The 26244-nt window shown below is 34.6% G+C and overlaps 1 protein-coding gene across 1 annotated transcript; it reads right to left on the reverse strand.

Moving 5' to 3' along the window:
• Positions 1–26234, reverse strand: DCAF13 (DDB1 and CUL4 associated factor 13). The gene is made up of 11 exons (XM_012784305.3): positions 26045–26234; positions 22306–22505; positions 21644–21751; positions 16193–16282; positions 15162–15317; positions 11673–11750; positions 9365–9447; positions 6685–6849; positions 2661–2796; positions 1326–1489; positions 1–421 (listed from the first exon to the last, which is right to left on the reverse strand). Exons 1-11 carry the CDS (start codon positions 26112–26114, stop codon positions 334–336), a joined length of 1338 nt encoding a protein of 445 aa, XP_012639759.2. The 5' UTR covers positions 26115–26234; the 3' UTR covers positions 1–333.
• Positions 26235–26244: the final 10 nt, after the last annotated feature.

Below are 26244 nucleotides of genomic sequence, written 5' to 3' on the forward strand. Positions count from 1 at the left end.
TTTGGTCTTATAATATGTATTTAATAAATTCAAATGTACAGAGTCTATAATAGGTCACAGAGAAAGTATATCTGTAATTTCTAACAGGAAACTATAAGTTAGTTGTAAATATTGTATTCTTCAATAAAAGAAGAAAATAGATCAAGGATAAAACAGTCTTATCAACCAGGCCACCTTTATGGATAATTTTTCATGGTAGGTAAAATGAGGAACAATAAAGCTCTACACATATAATTGAAATGTTTGCAATTAAACTGGACCCAGTACTTTTATTTGTAGAATTCTCAAAAGTAGCAAATAATTATATATCAGAATTGTGAGGAATATCAAATATTATTTCACAACTGCCACTACGTGTTTCTTCTTCTCTGACACAACTGGTACAGATCCAGGTTTGCTGTGTTTAAGACGATTTATTTCCCTAGAAATAAGCAAAACATATAAAATATAAGCAAGTTTATGAGAAATCACCTTAACCAAAGAAACTGTCTCAGAAAAATTAAAGCATTTTCTTTCACTAGAAAAACACCTATTGAAAAAAATATTTTCACAATGAGACTAGGTATTAATAAAAGGTGGCCAGTAACTAGAAATCAACTTTAGTTACTTATTTAACTGCTTCCTGTCCTATTACCTATCAGTGTCTTTTACTAACTTTAAATACCTGTCACAGTTATTAAAATATTTAAAAGTGATTCTACCCCAACATCTACCCAAAGACAGCAAAGTAATAGTCATTTGTAATGTCTAATTGAAAATTTAAGAAAGAGTCTTCTGACTTAGCATTTCACGCATGAATTCAAGTGTCCCAAAGAGAAGTATATTTCCATAAGGGAAATGGTGGTGTGGGGAGCTCTGCTCTAGATCTAAAATGTTAGATCTCAAATGTTATCATAAAGCATATTAGAAAAATTTTTACTGAAGAAATGAGCACTACTGATGAGTTCTTTGCATTCTTTAACTTGGAAAATGCATAGTATGTCTTCCAGCTACATCAAAAATCATTTTTAAACATTATCTATTTATAATAGTTTTAAAAAATGAGCATAAGTGTTTTATTTTGATAATTTATCATCATTTTTTGTCCTTTAAATATATTCTCAAAAATAGGTAATGGAAATTCTCATTCTCAGATGATCATTGCTTCCCCCATTACTGAGAAAAAGGGGGAAAAAAGCCCTCTGGAGAAGTCTTCAAACACATCTCTAATGTACAATAGCAACACATAAACTACTTCCCTGAATGGCAGTTTTTTGTTTGTTTTTGGTGAGATGAGAGAAGTCAGGAAAGAGTACTGAGATAGAGTCAAATGTCTCAAAACATACTTTCGTCGACGAGCTTCTTTCATGATGCGCTGTTCCTGAATCTGGCTGTAGATAGATTTTGGTAGATGCCGATGACGAGCTATACGTTTTATGTGAGGATGATGGCGAAATTTCTCCTTCAACTTCTGGTTATAATCCTTGGCTGCTTTTTCTCGTGATGTAAGCTGAAAATATGCATTTTGGTATCTTAATGAATAGCATATTGTTTTGTTTCAGTATAACAAAGCTGGAAAGCACACTTTCCCTCCAAAACTAAACTTTCATGACATGTAACCAAAATTGCCAATGTCATTCTGCCCTGTACAAGATCATTATATATTATTAACATTAGCTCTGGAAGCACAAAGTTTCCTTTTAGGTGGCATACCCACCATGTAGATAGATGCCACCACATAGAAAACAGCAGTGCTGAAGGAGTGGGGTTATGTAGACCACTGAGTTGGACTTTCCCTAGGCATAAGTAACATAGAAAAAGCACCTAAAACAATCACATAAATTTTGGGGGATAAAAATAACCAAAATTTTAAAACATATTCGATTCCCTAAGAACTAGCCTTTGTCTAACAAATGTTAAGGATGATATGACTTAGAGGAACAGTTAATAATGAACCTAGGCATATGCAATACTTCTCCATCATTAAACTTAAAATAGAATTGCCTTTAATTACTGCTTATTATACCTTGATTTTCCTACCAGGATTAAGTGGAAAATAATGCACACTTACCCTTTCCTTCTTAAACTTGATATTTGTTTCTGATATAAACATTTATATGTTTTTTATAAAAAAATGGGACATTTAGAAAAACATGAAGAATAAAATAAAAATCAACCATAATCCTACATCCCAGAAGTAGTTAGACAATAATGGTATTTGCTATATTTTCACTGAATCTGTTTTAGTCTGAAGTTTCCTGTATTTATTTTTTATTTAAGTGTTTTACTGTGTCTTTGATAATAAAGGACCTCACAGGGACTTGTAGCCTTTGATCTACCCAAGGGCTATTTCTCTAATAGAAGAGGTAAGCGTTCTAAGTTCTAAGCTTCTTGTCCCTGCATCTTCTGTTCCTACCTCAAGGGAAACACGAAGAACCAATAAAGCTGAAATATTATCAAACATCTGAATTAACAAAGGCATTCTGAAGGTACTCTCAACATGAAACAAATAATTATCAATACAGCCTTGTCTGTTTTGCTAATTTATTTCTTTTTATCACATCTATATCCATTTGATCAAAATACCTAAAAGCGCGTCAAATAAATGTTTATGACATAATGATATTCAATAAAATTAGAAACTAGAAAGAATAACAATGAAAGAAAATGGGTTCTCTTACCACACCCAATTTTTCAGAAGCATTAGCCTTCCACAGACGAATGTTCATTTCATCAGATCCACACATAATGTACTTGCTGTCAGAAGTCCATTTTACACAGATAACATGTTGCATTCGCTTTGTGTGATAGACTTCCCTACAGAACAGGAACTAAGTTAAAACTCTTTGGATTTTGGTACAGATTTTCTTTAACTAGCCAATGTCTATTAATTATTAGGATAGCATTTCTTTTAGTCCTAAGGGACTATAATAGGGAAATCCAAAGTCATGTCAATGTATTTTTATTAAACCCAACTAACAAGGTTCTATGTTAAGTGCTGGGGAATTAAAAAAAAAATCCTGCCCTCAGAGAACTTACTATCCAGTAAGAAAAATAAATGTAAACAAACTAAACAAAACCAGATATATAAAAAAGTTCACAAAATAACTGAAAGCATAAAATGCAAATAAAATACAATGTTAAAACTGGAGTAACTTTATAACAGTAAGAAATGGCTTGCTCTTAAGAAGCCCCTTTCCTCACCCCCAAATCAATACAGGTCAACACACTTTTTTCCACTTTATTTTACTGGGAAATAAACACAACAAGCTTAAAAGATCACATCCTGATATGTTGTTCCTACGGTCTGATTTTTGTTTTGGCCAAATAGTTTAAAAAGCTTAATTAATTGAAGTGAGAGTTGATGACTTACATGTGTGAAAATAAAGGGAGGGCTACAGAAGTGTCTGATAAGTTGAGGTAAGAATCATTTAATAAATGGAGATGTCAAATATCATACCTATTTGGAAAGGCTGTGAAACACGCTAAGTGAATTCACAGAAGATACTATATTGGGAAGCGTTAAGAAAAGGCATTAAAAAGCAAGTAAAACACAAGGTTAGAAAAACTAAGAAGATGAAACTTCTGGAGAAATAAATTTTCCACATCTGGATTAAATGATTCAAAATGCTTAATCTGTTGCGGGATAAAAAAGAAAAAAAACAAAAACAAAACGCAGACTACATGAGAGAAAGGAAACAGGCTCAAGAAACTATGCACAATAATAGAAAACCCATACAGGATGACTAAATCATATAATTCATATCTATAAAAACTATCTCTACAATATACTCACAAAACTAGTCTTTTATATTGTTTCTGACAGATATGCTTTAAGCACTTAGACAAACCATAAGAAATTTATTTTTAACCCTTTGCACTTGGATGTCGAGTGTGACTCGACACGGTCAGCAAAAATTATAGAGATTAAAATTACTCTTTGAATGTATCAATAATTTGAAATATTAAAAAATCCAAATAAGTAAGTTTATATGAAAAGAAACTCCAGTTTTTTATTCTACTGCCACGCTCTATAAAATCTGGGGTATTTAAAAAATTAAATCCTGAGTAGAATAAAGGAATCGAGAAAAAGCAAGCGAGTGCAAAGGGTTAAAAGAGGATGATTAGAAATAACATCCTATTAAAAGGAAAACTAGATAAGATAGATTGCTTCTTCTCCGTTTCAATGCTTCCTTTTAAAGACTCGTTTCTTATAATCTCTACATGCTTAAGAGGCCCTTTCCCCAAAACAATATAATGAGTTTAAATGTAAAGATTTCAATCAGGCTTCCATAACCATGAAAAATAACCTGTTCATGCAGTAGACCAGTCAAATTCAATGGTTAGTCACTTAACAAACTTAGAATCCTCCTTAATGATAAACTATGCAAAGTTCTTAACTTCTAGTTATGTTTATGTTCACATGCATGCTAGATTTATAAAGCTCACTAAAAGTCATACAATTAGGAGAGAAATACATTTTAAAAACTTAAATTCTTTATATACATAGTCAAACTAATTTTCCCACATGAATATTATTTACTTGTTTGCTTAATATTGAATGAAACTCCAATAGAAGCCTATTTTCAAATACTGAATTAACTGTAGTTTTAAAAGGAAAATATTTTTAAAATACCAATTATTTAAAGCACTGTCCAAGCATGGGAAACTAGAAAAAACCATGGAAACAACCAGAACTAGTTCTCAAGCAGATGAAAGCAAAGGTCAGAGGGAATACCATTTATATCTAAATACAACAGGAAGTAACACAAAACCTCTAAAAGACATCAGGAGACAATTCCCTGAAAATGAAATGTAAGAACTCCTTTATACAATTTTGAAATAACTTGAGCTCTCTAGCTCCTGCATCTAGTTGTTCACGCTGGCTTTGGGACAATTCAGCCTGAACTCAGTTGCTGGGCTCTTGGGATCACAGGTACCTATACATTCCCATTTCTTTTCTTTTCTCTTTGTTTTCTTCTCATTGTTTGTGCCTGCTTATGCACCATGTTAAGAAAGGACTGTCCTACTACCTTTGGAAGTTCTTGTGTCAAGAAATAATGGAGGGTCATATTCTCTTGATTCTCCATGTTTTCCAGAGGTGTGAGAAAAATGGAAACTATCAGCCTTTCCTTGAGTTTGCCTGAATAATCTCAATAATCTATTCATGACAATTTGTAGAATATCAAGGCAGCTGGAAAGAAAGCAACACCCACATAGGAACAAACACTAGTTCTACAATAGCAATGATGGAATAAAGATGAAAGTCATCAGAACACTCCTGTCAGTATGTTTCTGATGCAAGCACCTTCGTATTCAGGCGGTGATGATGACAATTATCTGCTGGCAATCAGTGAAGATACAATGTTTAGGAATCAATATGGCTTCCTTAAATTAGAGTGGAGAAAGATGCAATATTACAACTAAAAACACTGAAGAGATAAGCAGACTGGCTGTGACCATAATCTTTTAATTAGCATAATTTTTATGAGAAAAATTACTTCAATTTTGCATTATGGATTTGCATTATGCATGCTTCTAGGAACACATCTAAGGAACAATGAGAAAGTGCTCTGTAAATCACAACACACTAAACATAACCATAGCACACTAAAACATAACACACACAGGAGTTAGGTTTTAAAGGCAGTTTATAAAGCAAAAAATCAAGTACAAAATTACCCTTGAAAAACCCCTTAAAATGCTATGGTTTTCTATAAACTATCTCAATAAAAAACGTAGGACATAATATAATAAAATACAGATGTATAGCTATATACTATATTTAGTAACATGGTATTAGAGTGCCAAGCTGTACGAAACAACATAAATCTTAAACACTAGAATCACATTCATTGTGCTTATAGAATGAAAGAAACACAAATGAGACTATGGGACAGGTAAGAATTCAAATCTCCTATGTCCCAATCAACTAGGGCATATACCTATTAAAATGGAACGGAGGGAGAATGGTCATTACAATCGAAACTTATTTTTCTCTTTTTTTTCTTTTTGCCTTGATGCAGAGTTGCACTTGAATAAGTAAAAAATAACAAATGTGAGGTATATTACTGTCCTTAAACTGTAAGAGGGCAAAAAGCTTATCAAAGTTTTTTATTATCAAATTTAAAAAATTTTAAAGTATATTATAAAACATTAAAAAATAATTCTAAAATTAAAAGGCCTTGCTGTTAGGCAAACACTGAGATTTCACACCAACAAATTATATAAATATCCTGGTCAATGAAAGAAACCTTCTGGTAGGCTAATGCTTTGCCCATACATGCATGATACAGTGAAAGTATTCCAAGTAACAATATCTAAATGTGAATCCTATCATACACACATAACCAGCCACCCTCCCAGAAAATATAAATAATGATCAGGACAAAGAAAAATCAAACAAAAATACAGGCATGCACCATATAAAGATATTTCAGTCAATAATGACCACATATACAATAGTAGTCCCATAAGATTACAACACTGTATTTTTATTGTGCCTTTTCTATGTATAGATATGTTTTCAGTACAACAATATGCTGTACAGTTTTGTAGTCTAGAACAGTAGCCTATACCATAGAGAATAAGTACACTCTATGATTGATGTTCGCACAATGACAAAACTGCCTAACAAGCCAGTTTTCAGAATGTACCCCCATGGTGAAGCAATGCATGACTATAAATGGCTTACTGGTCACATACCTGCTTCGACTCTTGTCCACAGGAAAGATTCGAATAGATTTATCAAAACTAGCAGACACAAACTCTTTCCCAGTGGGAGAGTAATCCACATCAAGTACTGCAGACACATGATCCTTATGAACCACTACAGGAGTGTCCAGCGCACGCATGTCAAAAGTATATAAGCTATAAAAGAATTTTTAAATATTTGATACAAATTTCTAGAAAAAGGCCATATGCAGTACTAAAAGATATTAGTGAAAATGAGATCCACAACCTAAGTAATGCTAAATTAAACATGTAAATAAACATCAACTCTATACATAGGCAGGTGAGGGATAGGGAAAAAATCAAGTTTTTATTATTCCTTAAGATTATACTTACATATACACATACTTTCCTTCTTATAAATGTAAATATCATTACAGAAGATGTAGAAATTTCAAAAAAGTACAAGGAGTACAAAAATTACCTTTAATTCAACTACCGGAGAATGTCACTTAGTACAGTGTAATTAAAAAAAACCTTTTCACCTTGCTATTTAAATATACTTTTAATAAAATTGAAATACTATATAACCTTTATGTTCTGATATTTCATATAGCATATTATGAGCACTTACCCATATCATTACACAATCTTTGAAAAGATTTTAATGGCTTTGTATTTAAAAATGAGTTCCAAAATTTATTTTCTAGTTCTTTAATAGTTTCTAACATTTTATTATTATAAATAATGCTTAAATAAAATCTGAATATTTGAATTTTTGACATTCACTCTTGAATTGAATAGGACAGATTCCTACAAGTAGGATTGTTAGGTTTAAAAGCATAAGCATTTTTGGTTGGGTGGTTCATCCCAGCACTTTGAGAGGCTGAGGCAAGGAGGATTACTTGAGGCCAGGAGTTTGAGACCAGCCTGGGAAACACAGTGAGACCCTGTCTCTACAAATCATTAAAAAAATATTAGCCAGGTGTGGTGGTGCGCACCTGCAGTCCCACTACTGGGAAGGCTGAGGTGGGAGTATTGCTTAAGCCCAGGAATTCAAGGTTACAGTGAGCTATGATTATGCCACTGCACTTCAGCCTGGGTGACAGAGAGAGAGACCCTCTTAAAAACAAAACACTCCAAAGGCACGAGCATTTTTTTCTTTTTTGAGACAGAGTCTCACTTTGTTGCCCAGGCTAGAGTGAGTGCGGTGACATCAGCCTAGCTCATAGCAACCGTAATCTCCTGGGCTCAAGTGATCCTCCTGCCTCAGCCTCCCAGGTAGCTGGGACTACAGGCAAGTGCCACCATGCCTGGATAATTTTTTCTATGTATTTTTAGTTGGCCAATTAATTTCTTTCTATTTTTAATAGAGACAAGGTCTTGCTCTTGCTCAAGCTGGTTTCAAACTCCTGACCTTGAACCACCCTCCCCGCCTTGGCCTCCCAGAGTGCTAGGATTACAGGCGTGAGCCAACCGCACCCGGCCTAAAAGTCACCTCTTACAAGAGATATGCTCAGGTGCCATATGTAATTATGCCCAAAGCAAGAAATGGGAAATTCCAGGGACACTTTGAAAAAAGTTATCTTGCTAAAATAGCTGATTAGAAGGTACTTTAGAAACTTTAGTAAGGTTGATCACAATAATGCTTTATTACTCTTTTCTTTTATTGCCTTTAACTGGACAATGCTATTTAATTTCAAAACATACATCAATAAAGGCAAAAAGGCTTCAATTAATGCGGTTTAATATTGCTAGTTAATGAGAATCCAACTGAGCTTCTTTTTAGTACGGAAAGTTATAAGAGATGCCTTTAGTTGGTACCACTAAAACATCATATAATCCCATTATGAGCTAAGACTACTACTATATGCTTTCAGATCTATATAGTGGAAAACAGAACTTATACACGGAAAATCTAAAGTTCAATCTATCAACAAACTTCTGCCTTCTCAAAAAAACATGTATTAAGAATCTATCATATGGATAGCACTATAAAAAATGCTTTGGATAAAAAAAGATGAATAAGACACTCTTTCCTCACTGGGAGATTAATCTCCCTGCTTTAGCATCTTAAAAAGGGGATAAACGTACACATCCTACCCACCTTATAAGGATACTGAAAAGATAACTATAATTTTCCTTTTGTCTTAATGAAGCAATAGTGATAGCTGATAACATGACTACATGAGTATCAGCTACCTGAAAAGCCACAAATATGGTAGGCAGATATTTTCATTTCCATTAAAACACGTACATATGGTTCAGCCATTATTTAAAAGATTTACATTAGAGATCAGCCAACTTTTGTAAACGGCCAAACAGTAAATATTTTTGGCCAAGTGGGCTATAAGGTCTTTGCTGCAACTATTCAACTTAGTAATAGTTATAGCACAAAAGCGGCCATATCCAATATATTAATAAATGGGTGTGGTCATATTCCAATAAAACTTTATAAAAACAGAGAGCAGACAAGATTTGACCCACTGGTTGTCATTTACTGTCTCTGGTCTACATCACTCTGAAAACTGCGAAAATAAGTACTTTCTAAGATGTTCTTCTCTAATTTGGAAAACTTTTTAAAGCTACAAATGACAATTTTCTTACTTATATATAATAAGGTATACTGACCTAGTGATACATATTTTATTAGTAAGACTTATACAATTAAGCCATCCTGATAGAAATAAGTTTTTAAAAGAGGGAAACATACTTATAATCTTCATTTGCTGCAGTAAAAATGAAAGCTTCCATAGGGTTCCAACAGATTGTATTTGTTCTCATATCTAAGATAACCTGAGAAAGGAAGCATATACCATGAAATTACCATAAAATGAATTACCGCTAAAATGGGTAAATTTCCCACTTCCTTTTCTTTCCTTTCCTTTTCATTGATTTAAGCAAATATTTAGTAACCACCTATCATGTCCATAGTGCTTAGCTCAGGGCAATGGGAAGAGAAATCAATCAGTGTTTCCTGAATATACAGGCACAGTGGTAAATATGACAAATAGGAAAATGCTTAGTTACTGGTCCCTTGACGATAAATAACTTATAGTTTGGTCAGAAAAATAAGACATACATAAGAAAATTGGAAATACAAACAATAAAGTTATAAAAGACTAAGTATCAAAGTAGGGTTAAAATTAATAGTGAACTTAACGTTAAAGTAGAGAAGAATGTTTCAAAAGACAAGCATGGTTTGAACTTATCTGTGAAGGGTCAGTAATTTAGTGTTTCTCAAAAGGAACATTATTGATATTTGGGTAGGGTAATCTTTTGTTATATGCAATTGTCCATTGTAGGATGTTTGGCCTCTCAGGCACCTCCACACTAAATGTCCCTTTTATATTCCCAAAACTGCACTGGTGGGGGAGTACGACCCCTGATTGAGAACTACTATATTTAGGAGAGAAAAGATAGAAAAAACACTGACAGTCTAGTAGACAGAACAAAAAAACAACAGGAAGTAGCAGTGTCTAATAATCTCTTTGTCTATCAAAGTGACCTGTATGTAATAAACCCCAATTAACACATTGACTACCACACTAGAAAAAAAATTTTTTCCCTAGGGCCATCGTGTTTCAATAAAACAAAATGATTCTTTCTAATGTGTTATTTTTTACTGTTTTCTGTTCGTGAGTTATACATAATGCAATTCATGTTTTTAGCATTAAATTGTCATAGTAATTATAACAAAAAGACCATCAACCAAGTAAGATTTTCATGAACCAACTGCAGGGCTTTGCTTCACAAGGCCCCAAGCTCAAAACTAGCCTGAGTTAAATACAACTCACAGGGCAGTCAATGTGTTAAATGTTATTTTACTGACTGAAACAAATAAATAAATAGATTGCAAACTGGAACCAGATTTGGAGGGCCTTGAAAGCTTAGCTATAGTTCTTTTCTTCAACCTAAAAGTAACAGAATACCATTAAAAGTGAGAAGGGGGGGTTGGTAGGTGGTAAGGGGCAGATTACCATTTATTAAAATAGTACTTCATGTTAGCATTCTGTTAAATGCTTAAAGTATCATGTTTTATTCTCATCAATGTGCTGAAAAGTAGTTATTACCATAACCACTTTATATGAGAAAAACAGATTAAGTTACTTGCTTAAAGTCTAAGACCAAAGTTCATGTAGGACCTTCCCACTGTATCACATGAATGAATGCAATGATTAAAGTTGTACTTTGGAAAGATTATCATATTTATTTATTTCAAACTTCAATGAATGTACTCTTACTTCTAATATTTCTCAGTTTATTACATGTTATAAAAAATGACTTAGGAATAACAAAAGCAAGTATTAAAAGCATTTCTTTTATATGTGGATTATGACAATGGACTGGTGGCACCTGAATAATGTCTGGCCCTTCCTATGCCCTTTATACTCAACTTTATACTCTTTTACTTAAAATATAATAGCACTCCTCCCCTTTACCTACACACAATATTTCTTTCCCTCTAGAGTGTCAGCTTGATTTAGCTTTGACATCTAAGTCCTAGACTGACAATGACCACTTTAGAACTGTTGAGAAATTTGTTACCTTGAACAGGACAGTGTTTCTATAAACAAACGTCAAACTAGTACCTATCAGCATGTAACAAAACAAATAAAGCTGGTCATGTGAATGAGTTCTAAAGTTTTCTGGAATAAAATACTGTACGTGCTATATGATAATCATAGGGCCTAAAGTATTATTACACTGTTAAGTGGTAGGATGTAATACTTTTAATTTAAGAACTTTCAATTCATTAAGTACTAATTAGATGCCTAAAATTTACTAGTATCATGAAGACACAAAGATGACTAGGACATAATACCTAGTGAAAACTTAGGGTCTCTAAAAAGCAACAGGGAGCTGAGAGAACGCCACTATCACACTTTGGGCTTGAAGAATATCTCTATGAAAAAAATATCTTTAATTCTGAAAAACATTTATTCCACATTTTCAGTTACTTGATTTACAGAGGAATGTATTATCAATTGTATAAAGCAAATTATAAAACTGAAACTCACCTTTTTCAGAGGAGTAGATTGCCTCATATCGTAGAGTACTATATTCCTGTCAGAAGCACAGCTTCCCAAAAGAAATGTCTAAAATTAAGTATAATAATCATCAGTTAAAAGCCAGGCTTGGCAGCAAACCATGTCCATATTCAGTGAACAAATGACTTAATTACCCTTAATATGTATGTTAAAAAACAAAGTTGTACCATTAAAGTTCATTTTAAGAGGGTACAATAATCCATAATCTCAGCAACCCAAATCAAGTCTGTTCACTGTTAAATCCCCATGCACGTATTTTAGATGCCAGTGATGACAGATAGATAATACTGTCTTCTAATTCATAATAAAACATACTTTATTTATCCTTTCTTGAACTTAGACTTGTTTCCTGTTTTTTACTATTATAATACTTCAATGAACATTTTCATACACTTAGCTCTTCTTCTTTTGAATTCATTTCCTTAGGAGAAAATTTCATGAGTGATATTACTAAATTAAAAGGTACGAACAATTTTACAGCTTCTGATATTTAGGGCAAACTATTTTCCAAAGAGTTGTACCAATATATACTGGAATGTGTCAATTTTAATGCAATTGGGCAGCACTAGGTAATGTCATTTAAAAGTTAGTATCTGTGTGACAGTAGTTTCTAATTACACAATTTATTGCTTTATATATTTATTTTTAAATAAACATCCATTTTATTTTATTTTTTAAAAAATTTAATTTAATTAATTAATTAATTAATTTTTGAGACAGTCTCACTCTGTTGCCCTGGGTAGAGTGCAGTGGCGTCAACTTAGCTCACTGCAGCCTCAAACTCCTGGGCTCAAGAGACCCTCCTGCCTCAGCCTCCCAAGTAGCTGGGACTACAGGAGTGTACCATGACACTCGGCTAATTTTTCTATATTTAGTAGAGACACGGTCACGCTCTTGCTCAGGCTGGTCTTGAACACCTGAGCTCAAGCAATTGTCCTGCCTTGGCCTCCCAGAGTGCTAGGATTACAGGCATGAACCACTGCATCTGGCCAATTTATTGCTTTATTAATAGTTAAACATTTGCTTATGTTTGTTAACTCTGTATAAATCAGGCCTGTCCTTTGTCCAGCTGTTTTAAGGTGCTTAAAATATTTATTTGTAAGTCAGTTAGTTATACATTTGCGAGGAACTTACATAACCCTTAGCATTAAGTGAAAATAAACCCTCTACCATCCAGTGGATCTCTGAATCCCATTCTTTGTAGCACCATTCCTCCTAACTCTTGGTTTCTGACACTCACAACTCTTGGCTTCTGGCTACTATTACTTTCTTTTGTAAGTATAGGAGGAACAAGAAGAAATATTTACTAAATAGCTGCATGGCCAGCTAACTCCTACTAGTAGTTGTATACAGTTCAAATAAAACATCATAAAGTGAATGTTACCATCATGACCTCTTCTCAGGCCTTTCTGAAAGCCTACTGTCTTAATTGCTGCCTCTCAGACTTCCCTAGTGATGCCTCTCAATCTTTCTTGGCTCATTATGTCACCCCAGGGTCTAACCAGGTTCCATTTTTAAAAACAAACACTTTGATCTGAGCAAAGCAAAAAATTCTACCTAGACCAAATGCCAACTTTCACACTGTAAAATATGGCAATGGTCAGCATAAACTTTTGCCTTTACCAGAATTATAGGGTTCAATATTTTAACATAAAATTAATTATTAATGATTAGAGGAGACAATTATACTACATTTCTTCAACATGCTTTCCATTAAGTTTAATATAGGATAAGAGACATGCACACCATTTGCTTTTACCACTAAGTCAGTTCATAAGGGTAATAATAATAGTAGTGATAATAATAAAACTACATCCAAACAAATATAGCTGTTATACAGGCAAGTTTGACAAATATGTTCACTAGGTCATCACTAGTAATTAATTATGATTTTAGAATTGGCCATCAGCTCTTCTTCTTTTTTTTTTTTTTTTTTGAGACAGAGTCTCACTTTGTTGCCCAGGCTAGAGTGAGTGCCGTGGCATCAGCCTGGCTCACAGCAACCTCAATCTCCGGGGCTCAGTGATCCTACTGCCTCAGCCTCCCGAGTAGCTGGGACTACAGGCATGCGCCACCATGCCCAGCTAATTTTTTATATATATATTTTTAGTTGGTCAATTAATTTATTTCTATTTTTGGTAGAGACGGGGTCTCGCTCAGGCTGGTTTCGAACTCCTGACCTTGAGCAATCCGCCCGCCTCGGCCTCCCAAAGTGCTAGGATTACAGGCGTGAGCCACCACGCCCGGCCCATCAGCTCTTCTGACACATGTGTTCACCAAAGTAGAGAAACAAAAGATTATGTTGGTTCCTTAAAAACACAGGAATCAATATCTGCCTGGGTTCTTTTTTAATATTTATAGTAATAATATCACCATCTTGAATTTGGGTAGTACTTTTTAAAAATGCTCACATATACTTTACAATTGCTACAAACCTATGCAGTACACAGAGAGATATAATTAATCTCATTTAAAAAGTAAGCAAATATAGAATAACTATGGCTATCTGACTTCTTGGCAATACCTCAAGGCCAACCTCATGTCACAATGCAGCACTTCATCTTCCAATACATCATACAAACATTTTTTATACCCTGCTACTTTGACTTCATCTTTCTGTCTTCCTTCTATCAGGTTGGATCTGAAAGTATAAAACTTGCATATTATGATTTTCTCTTATACCATCTAAAATGACAGCCTCCTGATAACTTCTAAAATCTGCTTATACATGCAGTGATTTCCTTTTCTTTCTGCAGGGAAGGGCATCTCTATTGAGTCTTCTGGACAATGAGTTTATCTATTGTTATGAATTCAGAAAAAGCTCAGAGAAAGGTCTGGAGTCTAAGGAGTAGCTTGGCCTTTAGGACAGCCTCCATTCCTAAGTTCAGACCTGACTAGACAACAGTAGTGGCCAATCTCCAACTCTTCCCTTAGACCTGGAAGGAATCAGGAATCACAATTCAGATTCTGAGCAACAAAAAATATAACTGTAACTACCATGCAGTAAAATAATCACACGTTATCACGAAGCATTGGCACACTTATCAATTACAAATAGACAAAACAATGCTCAATGCTCCTTCTTCTGGCCTCCAAGGGGGTTAAGAAAAATTAATGTCTTCCTAAATGTACAATAATATAATGTGTGGAACATGAGTGTTGAAAGCATGAGTAAAACTGAAGTTAAATAGCTCTGTATTTTACGTGGATTCTACCTCCATGGGTACACGCACGCACCCCTCCTGTAATGATGCTTAACACAGGTACTGGGACTAAACTGCTGCCAGACATGTTGAGATTCGACCAAGGGTATGAGAACTCAGATATAACATGGAAAATTGATGAAATGCCATGAAAATTCAGAAAATTCCTATATCACACATTCAAGGGTTTCCTAAACAGAGAGTATTAAACAATAAGGAAACAATACGCAGAATATATTTTAAAAATAAATATTACCTCAATTGGGTTAAATTTAACACTACTTATACTGTCAAATCCCCAGGTCATTGAACATATAGGACTGGTTCTTTGCTCATCCCAAATATCTACTTGCTGTCCACATGTAGCAAAAACAGCTTCTTTCCAGTGATGATCAATTCCCGTATACACTGTCTGTAAAAGCAAAAAGGTTGTTATAGATAGGTCTTTTCATTACTACCTCAAATCTGCAGAATAATATTTTAAATATATTTATCTACATTCTCTTTTTTGAGAAAATCCTGTTCACAAAGAAACTTCTTTGCAGCCCTTATTTAACTGGGAAAACAGTACCATAAAGAGACATTTTACACAAATGAAAGCAAATTTTGGGGGTTTCCTTCTAAATATATATGTACCTAAATATATACTAACCATAATATTGAAATGACAAAGTAATTTTTTAAATGCATGTTTAGTTTAAAGATTAAATCTAACTTTAGAATTCTGTCTGCTTAATATAAAAATATAAGCATTATAAAACATGGGTAGGCCAAATGCTCTGAATTATACTTAGGCTATAACTAAGCCATATCATCTGATTTGCAGAATAATTTGGCTGATGGCCAATTCTAGAAACGTAAATAAGCTTTATATAAGAAGCATCAATTATTACATTTCTTCCTTTCCTAAAGGATTCTTTCAATTAAGAAATTCTGAGTTCTGTGTATGATGATATAAACTACACAGAAGCTGAAACATTATTTTTTCTGAACTTCTACTTATAGATTTACTTCCATGGCCTTGCTATAAGAAATGTTTCATTGCATCCTCTAGCTAAAAACAGAAATCAAACCTCCTAAAATGAACATCAAAAAATTGTTAAAATTCTTTAGTTTTGAAAGACCTTAATTGCATTAAATACTGCTTAAATAGGTTAATAATTACCAGTCTGAAGTCTTTCACTTTTTATTTACACCCCTTTTTTTTTTGAAATTATAACTGTGAAATAATTTTATGTAAAGCAAAGAATTTTAACAGGCAAAGTATGAGTCAATGTATTTTTATACCTTTCCTAATATTGTATGCAGTGGCTCTTCTTCTTCTCCATAGGCCGGTGCATCCATTTTCCACTGCTTCACTGTTTTGTCATCACCAACCTAGAAATATTTGTTTTATTATTGTGATGATAATAAATAACAGTTATAAATTAAAACTTGCCAACAAATATATCAAATTATAAGCATCTTGCCAAAAAAAAATCACATACTATATTCTAACATTATATTAATATTTAATGATGCATATATATCTCACCTTGTTATAATAAAGATTTGTGATAAATACATAAAGCACATAAAATTAAAAATAAAATAGTATGAGTAGAGCAAAAGAAAAACAACAGGAGCAAAGTCAGGTCATGCACATTGTGATAAGGATGATGTTTCAAACTAGGGAGAAAGATGGATCATAATAAAATGGTATTGTAACATCAGGTTAGGCATCTGAAAAGTTTGAGCCAATCTGATATCTTACGTGATAATAAAATTTTAGATAGTTTTAAATGTAAAAAATAAAATAAAAAACATAAAAATACTAGAGAGGAATCATTTAAAATACTAGAATAGATAAAGCCCTTCTCTGCATGCCACAGAACTCCAGAAACAGTTATTCAGTCAGTGGTTTCAAACCATGAACTACAGGCTGCTAGAGAACCCTGATGACTTTTTGGATATCCACAAGGTCAAAACTATTTTCATAGTGTTAGTAAAGACATAAGTTTGTGTTCTCACTGTGCTGACAGGTGCACAGATAGTAAAAGAGCAATGATGAGTAGAACTGTTCACACATTAGCACAAATCAAGGAGAAGCAACAAACTATAGTAATTTAGATAAGAGTATTTCGCAGATGTATCCAAGGCATCATGTGAAATAAACTGCAAAACAGGAATGTATAATATAACATAAAATAGTCATACATGTGGTACTGCGTAATTGCATACTACTACTAGTTTTTTTTTTTTTGAGACAGGGTCTCGCTCTGCTGCCCAGGCTAGAGTGCCGTGGCATCAGCCTAGTTCACAGCAACCTCAAACTCCTGGGCTCAAGCAATCCTTCTGCCTCAGCCTCCCAAGTAGCTGGGACTACAGGCATGTGCCACCATGTCCGGCTAATTTTTTCTATATATTTTTAGTTGGCCAGCTAATTTCTTTCTATTTTTTAGTAGAGATTAGGTCACACTCTTGCTCTGGCTGGTCTTGAACTCCTGACCTCGAGCAATCCTCCCACCTCGGCCTCCCAGAGTGCTTGGATTACAGGCGTGAGCCACCACGCCCAGCCAAACTGCTAGTTTTAATTTTACATTTCTATATTAGATAGAAATCCAAATCCACTTTTTAATAAAAACATTAACAAAGACATATCTATGGGAGGAGTATGAATTTCACTCTTTTCTTGCAGCAAATTCAAAAAGAGAAACACGTCCTGCAAAATACCTCACAGTGTTCATGAGATTAGAATAGATAAGCCATTAGAAGTGAAGTTTTAGTGCTAAGATCAGATAGGATTTTCTTTTGTTGAGAATGCTAATCAATAGAATTTTTAATATCCTTAAGACAGACAAAAAGGGCTACATCTTATCAACAACTCTGAAGCTGAGCTACTGGCACTATACCAAAAATCAATTCTAGAAACCCAATCCTACTGGAGCTAGTAAGATGTAATCTCAGTACCCAGGTCTTGGCCCATCTGGCTTGACCCAATCAGATATTTTAGCATTCATAGAAAACAGGATAAACTGTGTCCTGAGCACCCCCTCCCTCAAGACAGTTTCTTTCAATCAAGCTTCTGATAAATAGTGTCTGCAAACTCAAGAATGAACTTCCTAATAAATGACTAAGCTGCTCTACACAGTCCACTGAGTACAAGCCTCAGCTGACCATCGACCTTGAGAAAAGTTTAACATTTTATAGAAATGAGAAGCCAAACAAGAATATGTGTCTGGCTAAAATAACACCTCATCTTCGGGCTGGTTAAGCTGAAGAAGGACCTGTTGATATTACAAATTGGGATTGTTTTACATACTGTAAAATTTAAGAAATTAAAGTTTATCTTTTACAACATTGTGTACTAAAATTTTTTAAAGATTAAGTGCTAAAATTTATGCCAGTAAGTAGTTTTCATGTGTCTTATCTCTGACAAAGCAAACATCATAAAATATCTTTAAAAGGGGGGAGAAATGAGTTGTGAATATAAACATTTTCAGTCTTTATTCATTTAAAAAATTTTAATTATTTAATTTTTTAAGTGACAAAAATTGCATATATTTATGGTGTACAACATGGTGTTTTGATGTACATATGCCTTGTGGAATGACTAAATCAAGTCAATTAACATATCTATTACCTCACATACTTATTTTTTGTGGTGAGAACATTTAATCTGCTCTCTTGGCAATTTTCAACAATATGGTACATTGTTATTAACTGTAATCACCATGTTGTACAACAGATCTCTTGAACTTATTCCTCCTATAAGAAATTTTGTTATCTTTTAATCAATATTTCCTCAATCCTCCTCCCCCAAACCCCCTGGTAACCACCATTCTACTCTCTGTTTCTATGGGTTTGACTTTTTTAGATTCCAAATGTAAGTGAGATCATGAAGTATTTGTCTTTCTGTGTCTGGCTTATTTCACTTAGCATAATGTTCTCCAAGTTCATCCATGTTGTCACAAATGACAGGATTTGCTTCTTACTGAAGGCTGAATAGTGTATTTCATAGTGTATATATAACACGTTTTCTTTATCCATTCATCTATTGCTGGACACTTAGGTTGACTCCGTATCTTGGCCGTTGTGAATAATGCTGAAAATCAGCGGTTATTTTAAGCATTTTAAAAAACATACAATAAATCATCTGGCTAGGATATTAAATGAATCAGCATATCCAGAGGAATAACCAACTGGAAGAAACCTTAGTTGATGTTTGCTCCAACTTGCCACCCAATTTCTTCTACAACATATGGTTAAAAAGGATCATGTAGCTTATCTGTGCCCTTCTAGTGAAAAGTAACTAAACGCTTTGCAAGGTAGCCTATTCAGATTTTTTGATAGCAAGTTAAGTTCTTCCTTACATCAAAACCAAACCTTTTAACATTAACACTTATTCCTATTGCTCCTTTATAGAGAAACAGATAAGTCTATTTCTTCTTTCACATGACAATCTTTCAAATATTTAAATGTTTCCCAGAAGTCATCTTTTCCCTTTATTATTCCCTTGCAAACTGGCTTTTGTACCCAGGCAACCTGGGTTTTCTACCTAACTAAACCTGTTTTTTAAAAAGCCACCAGCAAGGCTGGGCGCGGTGGCTCACACCTGTAATCCTAGCACTCTGGGAGGCCAAGGCAGGCAGATGGCTCAAGGTCAGGAGTTCAAGACCAGCGTGACCAGGAGCAAGACCCTATCTCTACTACAAATAGAAAGAAATTAATTAGCCAACTAAAAATATATAGAAAAAAATTAGCCAGGCATGGTGGCACATGCCCATAGTCCCAGCTACTCAGGAGACTGAGGCAGGATTGCTTGAGCCCAGGAGTCTGAGGTTGCTGTGAGCTAGGCTGACGCCATGGCACTCTAGCCCGGGAAACAGAGTGAGACTCTGACTCAAAAAAAAAAAAAAAAAGTCACCAGCAAATATAGAATAAGGAAAATCTATCTGGTTGATTTGTATGTACACACAAACTATTGTATATATAGGTCAAAACATTTGAAAAGATATACACCAAATTAACAGTGTTAGAAGTGAAAGAGCAGAATTACAGGATCTTTAACTTTCTACTTTTTACATGTCTACATTTCTAAAATGTTTTTTTCAATCTTCATCTTTACCATCCTTTGCAGTAGTTCATACAACTGACTATCTCTTCTTCCTGGAACACTGTGCTCTTCACAGGCTCTTTGAGCTACTGTCAGAGTTTTCCCACTTCCTAGAGGTGGGCATTCCCCAGCTTTCTTCCCTGACATCCTTGTATTTCTATATTTTTCCCTTTCACTTCCTCCCAATAATGCCATACTATGGCTTCAATCATTAATTCTACATTGATGATGCCAAGTTGAGCTCTGACTTCCCTCTTGAGCTCCAGACCTGCACCTGTAAAGGTCTGAAAGACATCTTCACTTGCATAAGCCATTAGCAGTCCAGCTCATCACACCCTATCCTCCCCATTCCCATCCTCCTCCGAACTTGCTGATACTCCTGACTTTCCCATTTCTGTAACAGAAACCAACATCTTCCTAGGCACTTCTCAGTTGTCAAGCATGTCAAGCAACCAAAATGTTTCTGAATCAACCACTACTTTCTACTGTTTTCACTCCCAGTGTAGCCTCTTATTATTGCCTACCCAGACTACTAAAACAGCCTCCAAAGTGATCACTCATTGCTGTCAAATTAATCAATTCAAAGCACAGCTCAGATTCTGTTGATCCCATTTAAAAACCTTCAAGGAACCTGAACTCATATCTGTACACCAATGTTCATAGCAGCAGTATTCACAATAGCCAAAAGGTAGAAAATCCAATGTCTATTGAATGAATGGATAAACAAAACATGGTCTATATTGCCTTGGCAATGTGGCAAAACCCATCTCTACAAAACCAATTATTAATACATACAATGGAATGTTATTCAGCCTTAACAAGGAAGGAAATTCAAACATGTGCTACAACATGGATGAACCTTGAAGACATTATGCCAAGTGAAATAAGCCAGATATGAAAGGTTTATTTCAAAAAAAATTTTAGGCCGGGTGTGGTGGCTCATGCCCTATAATCCTTGCATTTTGGTAGACCAAATTTAAAAGGCTAATTTCACATGCAAAAAAATACAGAATTTTACTTATATGAGGTACCCAGAATAGTCAAATTCATAGAGGCGGAAAATAGAATAGTGGTTACCAGAGGCTGAGAGGAATGAGGAGGTATTGTTTAATGAAAACAATTTCAGTTTGGGAAGATGAAAATGTTCTAGAGAGGATGGTGGTGACGGTTGTACAGTGACGTGAATGTACTTAATGCCACCCAACTGTATAATTAAAAACAGTTAAATGGTAAATTTTATGTTATGTATATTTTAACACCCCCCCCCACAAAACTTCAACGATTCCTTATTATCTGACAAATGAAGTACAATTACTGATTTTACTGATTTTACCACTGAAAAATCCTCCAGAGTAAGCCAAACTACCCTTCTAGCTTGACTTCCATTAATCCCACTTCTCAGTGTAGAATGCTGGTTCAATAATGTTAAGTCATTATTCATAAAAAGTCAAAAAGTATGAGGAAGGCTGGATTACATAAAGAAAAGTAGGGCTTTTCAAGGTCTAATAAGCTATTTTACATTGTGAAACTCCAAAAGGGCTTGGGAACAAATAAATGAACTTGAAAATAATTTCTTCAATTAGATCATTCTCACACATGTTAATAAAACTTAATGATCTAAAGTTTAATGGCATTATACTTACAGTAAAAAAAGAAGTCCCACAAAAGCGAGTACACATTCCTCGTACAAAACCTTCATGTGCTTGTATTGCACGGATACATTTTTGTTTAGTCAGGTTCCAAATTCTAACCTATGATAAAACATACCAGGAAATTTCAGTGAACTATAAATGTAAAATGATCAGACATAGGGGTACTACATTTGAAGAAAAATAAATTTAACATTGAAAAGGCCATGAATCACTCTACCAGGCAGCTAAAACCAAAATACTTTGGATGAAAACAAGGCAATGCATATGGGTAAGTATATCAACAAGCAGAAAATTCAATCTGTAAAATACTCTGTTGATTGTAGCTTAAAGAATTTCAAAACTTTTTTCCTTGCCAGAGTAAAAATCATGTTGAATTGTTAATAACATCCTCTGTGAAAATACTCACACTTAATATTTTAATTATAAACATGATTTATTATTTTATTTACTGTCAAATTGATCCTGAAGCTACTGCATTAATTGTTTCTTAGGTTTAGATAATAAACTATTAAACTTACTATTTCAAACAGAATTTAGTCTTGAGAATCAAATTAAAATCAAAGCAAAAGCTACAGTAACTAAAAACTAAAGGAAAAACATTTGTAATATAATAATTTTTAGTTCAAAATATTAATGTGTAGAGTGACACTTGCCTCTCCATCACATGCCCCAGAAAGGACAGTAGCCAGGCTCTTTGGATGCTTTGCCAAGCAATTGACTCCATCTCGGTGACCATCCAGGGAAGCAAGGAATGGTTTTGCAAATACCCGTTCCAGTTTGGTAGCATTTAAAGCTCTTACATATTCTCGTGGGACCTCAAAAGGATGTAAGGTAGGATCATAGTTTCTTGGAACTGAAATAAGAATGATTCCTCTTAATGAAATAATTCACATTTAATATTTCCTGTAGTCTTCCTCAGCTAATCACTCAACTAGATATTCAATAAACATTTAGTTAGGGACATTGTTGTACGCCTAGTACTATGTATTTGGTGGCAGTTTATACTAGCATCAGATCAATCATCCTAAAACAGAGTTTTTTACACGTCATGCCCATGCTCAAAACTTTCAAAGGCTCCCTTACAGTAGTAGTCTTCAAACTCTTTTGATTGTGTGCCCCATTAGTAACAGAGTTTTTGAGCAGGTCACTTCCCCTTAATATATGTCTATTTATTTAGTAGGAGTATGTAATTAAATATGCTTGGTTGTTGTTGTTTTTTTTAATCTTGATTTAACTCCGTGATATAGAGATTTTCAAAGGTTCTAATTTCAGTTTAATTCAACTATTGGTTTTAATGGCCACTGGAAAAGATTCAGGCAGTGCTCACTTTTGCATGGTACTGTGTAAACAGGATCACATGCATACTGGAACCAATTCCTCATTTTGCACAGTTCTGTGGTACATGTGACTTTAGTCACTGTGAACCTCTAAAAGAGTGAGTGAGATTGGTTCAGTTACTAAGGTACTGTGCAAAGTGAGGACTGCCTATACCTCACAAAGACAAGCAGATTCAAAGAGATAATGTGTATAGTTAGCTACATTTATTTAGTATATTTTATTTTCAGTCCCATTTACCAGTTTTACAAAGGTTATTTTTGAAAAATGTTTGAAGTATATCTAGAAAAGTTCCATCTACTCTGATGTCAACAGCTGTTACAATTAAAATTAGCATTTTAATAATTTTAACAGTAAAAAAAAATCCAATGATGTAAAAATCATTCTGTATCTAAATCTTTTCATGTAGGCAAATATGAGTTTTTATAAATGTCAGACACTTTTATCATTTTCAATACAAAAATTTTTAAATGACAGAACAGTTCCAAGCACACATTTTCAGAACAATCTCTTTAGTAATCACTTCCTCATTCATCATTAAAATAGACTTTGAAGGAACAGGTTATGTGGTTTATTTTTTCTAAAAAAAGAAAAAATCAAAACCAAAAACTCCTGGTTAATATCCATAGCCACAGAAGTCTGGCAAATTTTAAAAATGTTTAATTCACTGTTAAGTAAGTTCCACAGCTCTTCTAAGAACTTTGCCATGACATAACCAAGGAACTTCTGCATGAAAAAAGACTTTCATGGTCCTCTCCATCACTTCGCAAATAATTATAAAGATTCTGTTATATAGGATAATATAAGTCCCCAATAACTGTAAAGTATAATGTGTTGCAATATTCCAAAGGTAGAAGCAAGTACACCTCTGCCAATCCTTCATTCTTTTCTTGGGATACTTAAATTACCACATATAGCATGTGACCAATATATGGCTAAAATGAGGATGTCAGTCTCAATCCAAGTATTATATAAATATTAATTTGTTAAGATAAACAACATAAATTGAAGTTCTAATTGTTTTTTCAACATTGCAATGGACAGCCTGGCACACCCATTTTAGAGACCTCTGACTTAAAGAATGAAATTCAAGCTCCTTTCTGGTCTTCCACAATCTAGTCCCAACCTACCTCTTCAGCTTCAAGTTTTTTTTGAAATTCAGCTCCAGCCAAATTGGTTTATTTGCTGTCACGGAAAACTGCCTTGCACTTTTCTTCTCTTGAGTCCCTGCACACGTGCCATTTCTTCCACTAAGAACGTATGGCAACTTTCATCCTAAACTATCTAAACCCTATGTATCCCTTAAAAATACTCAGTTTAAAATGTATGTCTTTCTATAAAGTTTTTCAAATCGCCATGATCATGCCCACCTCTAAATTCACACATCCAGTCAACAATAAACACTCAACAAATATTGATGAAGTACCTGCCATATACCACAAGCACTGAGGATATCATACTTCATAAATACATGGCATGTATTTACATAAGGTGTTTTCAAATATCTGTATGTTAACCAGCTGCATCAGAATTACCAAGAGAAGTTTAAAACTACAGATTCCTGGGTGCCCACCCCAGCAATTGAACACTGCACAAAATTTACAAGGAAATAACACACAATATAAAAACAAATGAATAAAGGAGGATAACGAATGTCTTCCTTATTTCATGTTATACAGAGCTCCAAAACGTCTATTTTTCCATTTTGCTATCTATTAACACGTACTTCAGACAGTATAATGAAATGGGGAGATGTGGTAGAAAAAACACCTTAGTAACAAGATCAGATGACTAATAACCTTCTAACCAGTCAGTCATCCACTCATTCAGGTGCTGTCTAAACACAGGGCATACACAAACATGATTCTTTTCCTCTCTGCAAGCTAAGACTTCTGAAGGGAAAGACTGTTAATCAAAATAATAATCAGGACACAATGAGATAAACACTCTGATAGAAGTATAAAAATATACGATAGAAGCATAGAAGAGGGGTGCTGGGGAGGTATATGCAAGGGATAAATATGGAAAGATTATTGTTAGTGAAAGCTTTCCAGAGGAAGCGCTACATTGTGTAAGGGTCCGTGCCAAGGAAGCCTGAAAGAGGATGCGTGAAATGCACTTAGGTTGGCCAGGGTGAATGGTAAGCTACTTCTGGGAAAAGTAGAGACAGGCAAAAATGGAGATGAAGATGGAACCAGAGGTTCAAGGGTAGGAATGATGTGAAGTCCAAGTGACAAATTTAATTGGCATTTTAGAAACATTACTGCCTTGTTACTTAACGTGTAAACATCTTGTGAGCAGAGACCCATTTACCTTTCTAGTAGTGCTCATATATATGTTGATAATTTCTACTACTCAATCAAAATAGTGAAGTATTGCTCCAGCCTCATCTTGTGTTGCTTACCCCTCATTCAAACTTTGATGGCACAGGCATTCTCTCTATGCCTAGGTTTACTGCTGCTGAAGGCCTTTCCACCTGTTATTCTCTTCACTTAGAAAAATCTGTTCACACCTGTTGGTCCCTTGTCATTTAGGTATCACGAACTGTAATAACTATATAACTATTATCCATAAACAGACACGTAAAGATAAATAAAATTCATTAATTTTATTTTAACCATTCTCCCATCGAACTTCACAAGAGTTAATAAAAGAAAACTGATGGCTTTAAATTTCATCTTTGTTTCTCCTTACATCCAGAAGTACGTAATATAAAGTAGTAAAGTGGCCAGAAGTTACAGCAGCAGGAAGGTTTAAAAAGTCTGTTTAGGTTTTAAACCCTTCAACCCACGAGTATGGCTCATTCAAGTTTCACTTTTCCACTGTAAGAACCTAAGGACAATCCAAGAGCAGCGGCTGGAAGGGGTAAGGTGGAAGAGCCATTATCTGCTACCCAGTTCCGCAACGACCCCATCTGCACAAAGTTTGCCTTGGCGAAACGGAGCTGGGAAAGAACCAGACTGGAACACAAGGCTCCCCACAGCTTTCCTCCGTGAAGTCCAGGCTAGACCGAAGGACTCGGGAAGGCGTCCCTTTCTCCCCACCAAGCTGTCTTACCTCTCTGTAAGTCCAACTTGGTTTCGCGGACATAGTTGTCCGGATTCCGGCTCAGCATCTTCACTTTCATTTTGGCGGCTCTTCCAGACTCCACGATCTTTCCTCAGACTAGGTTCGCCGCCTCCTTCTTCCGCACAAGCGACTTCCGCCTCTCGCAGACTACTTCCTGTCACGTGACCCACGGGGTGGCAGCCGCCAGC

Source organism: Microcebus murinus, chromosome 7 (genome assembly GCF_040939455.1).
Source record: "Microcebus murinus isolate Inina chromosome 7, M.murinus_Inina_mat1.0, whole genome shotgun sequence".
Lineage (NCBI taxonomy): Eukaryota > Metazoa > Chordata > Mammalia > Primates > Cheirogaleidae > Microcebus > Microcebus murinus.

Excerpts from the sequence above, each read along its gene's own strand:
- DCAF13 (XM_012784305.3), bottom strand. The coding sequence starts at position 26,114 with ATGAAAGTGAAGATGCTGAGCCGGAATCCGGACAACTATGTCCGCGAA. Across the intron at positions 21,752-22,305 it reads CTGGGGCATGTGATGGAGAG|GTTAGAATTTGGAACCTGAC; the intron begins GCAAGTGTCACT and ends GTTTTATCATAG. Across the intron at positions 1,490-2,660 it reads CTTCTGAAAAATTGGGTGTG|CTTACATCACGAGAAAAAGC; the intron begins GTAAGAGAACCC and ends GCATATTTTCAG.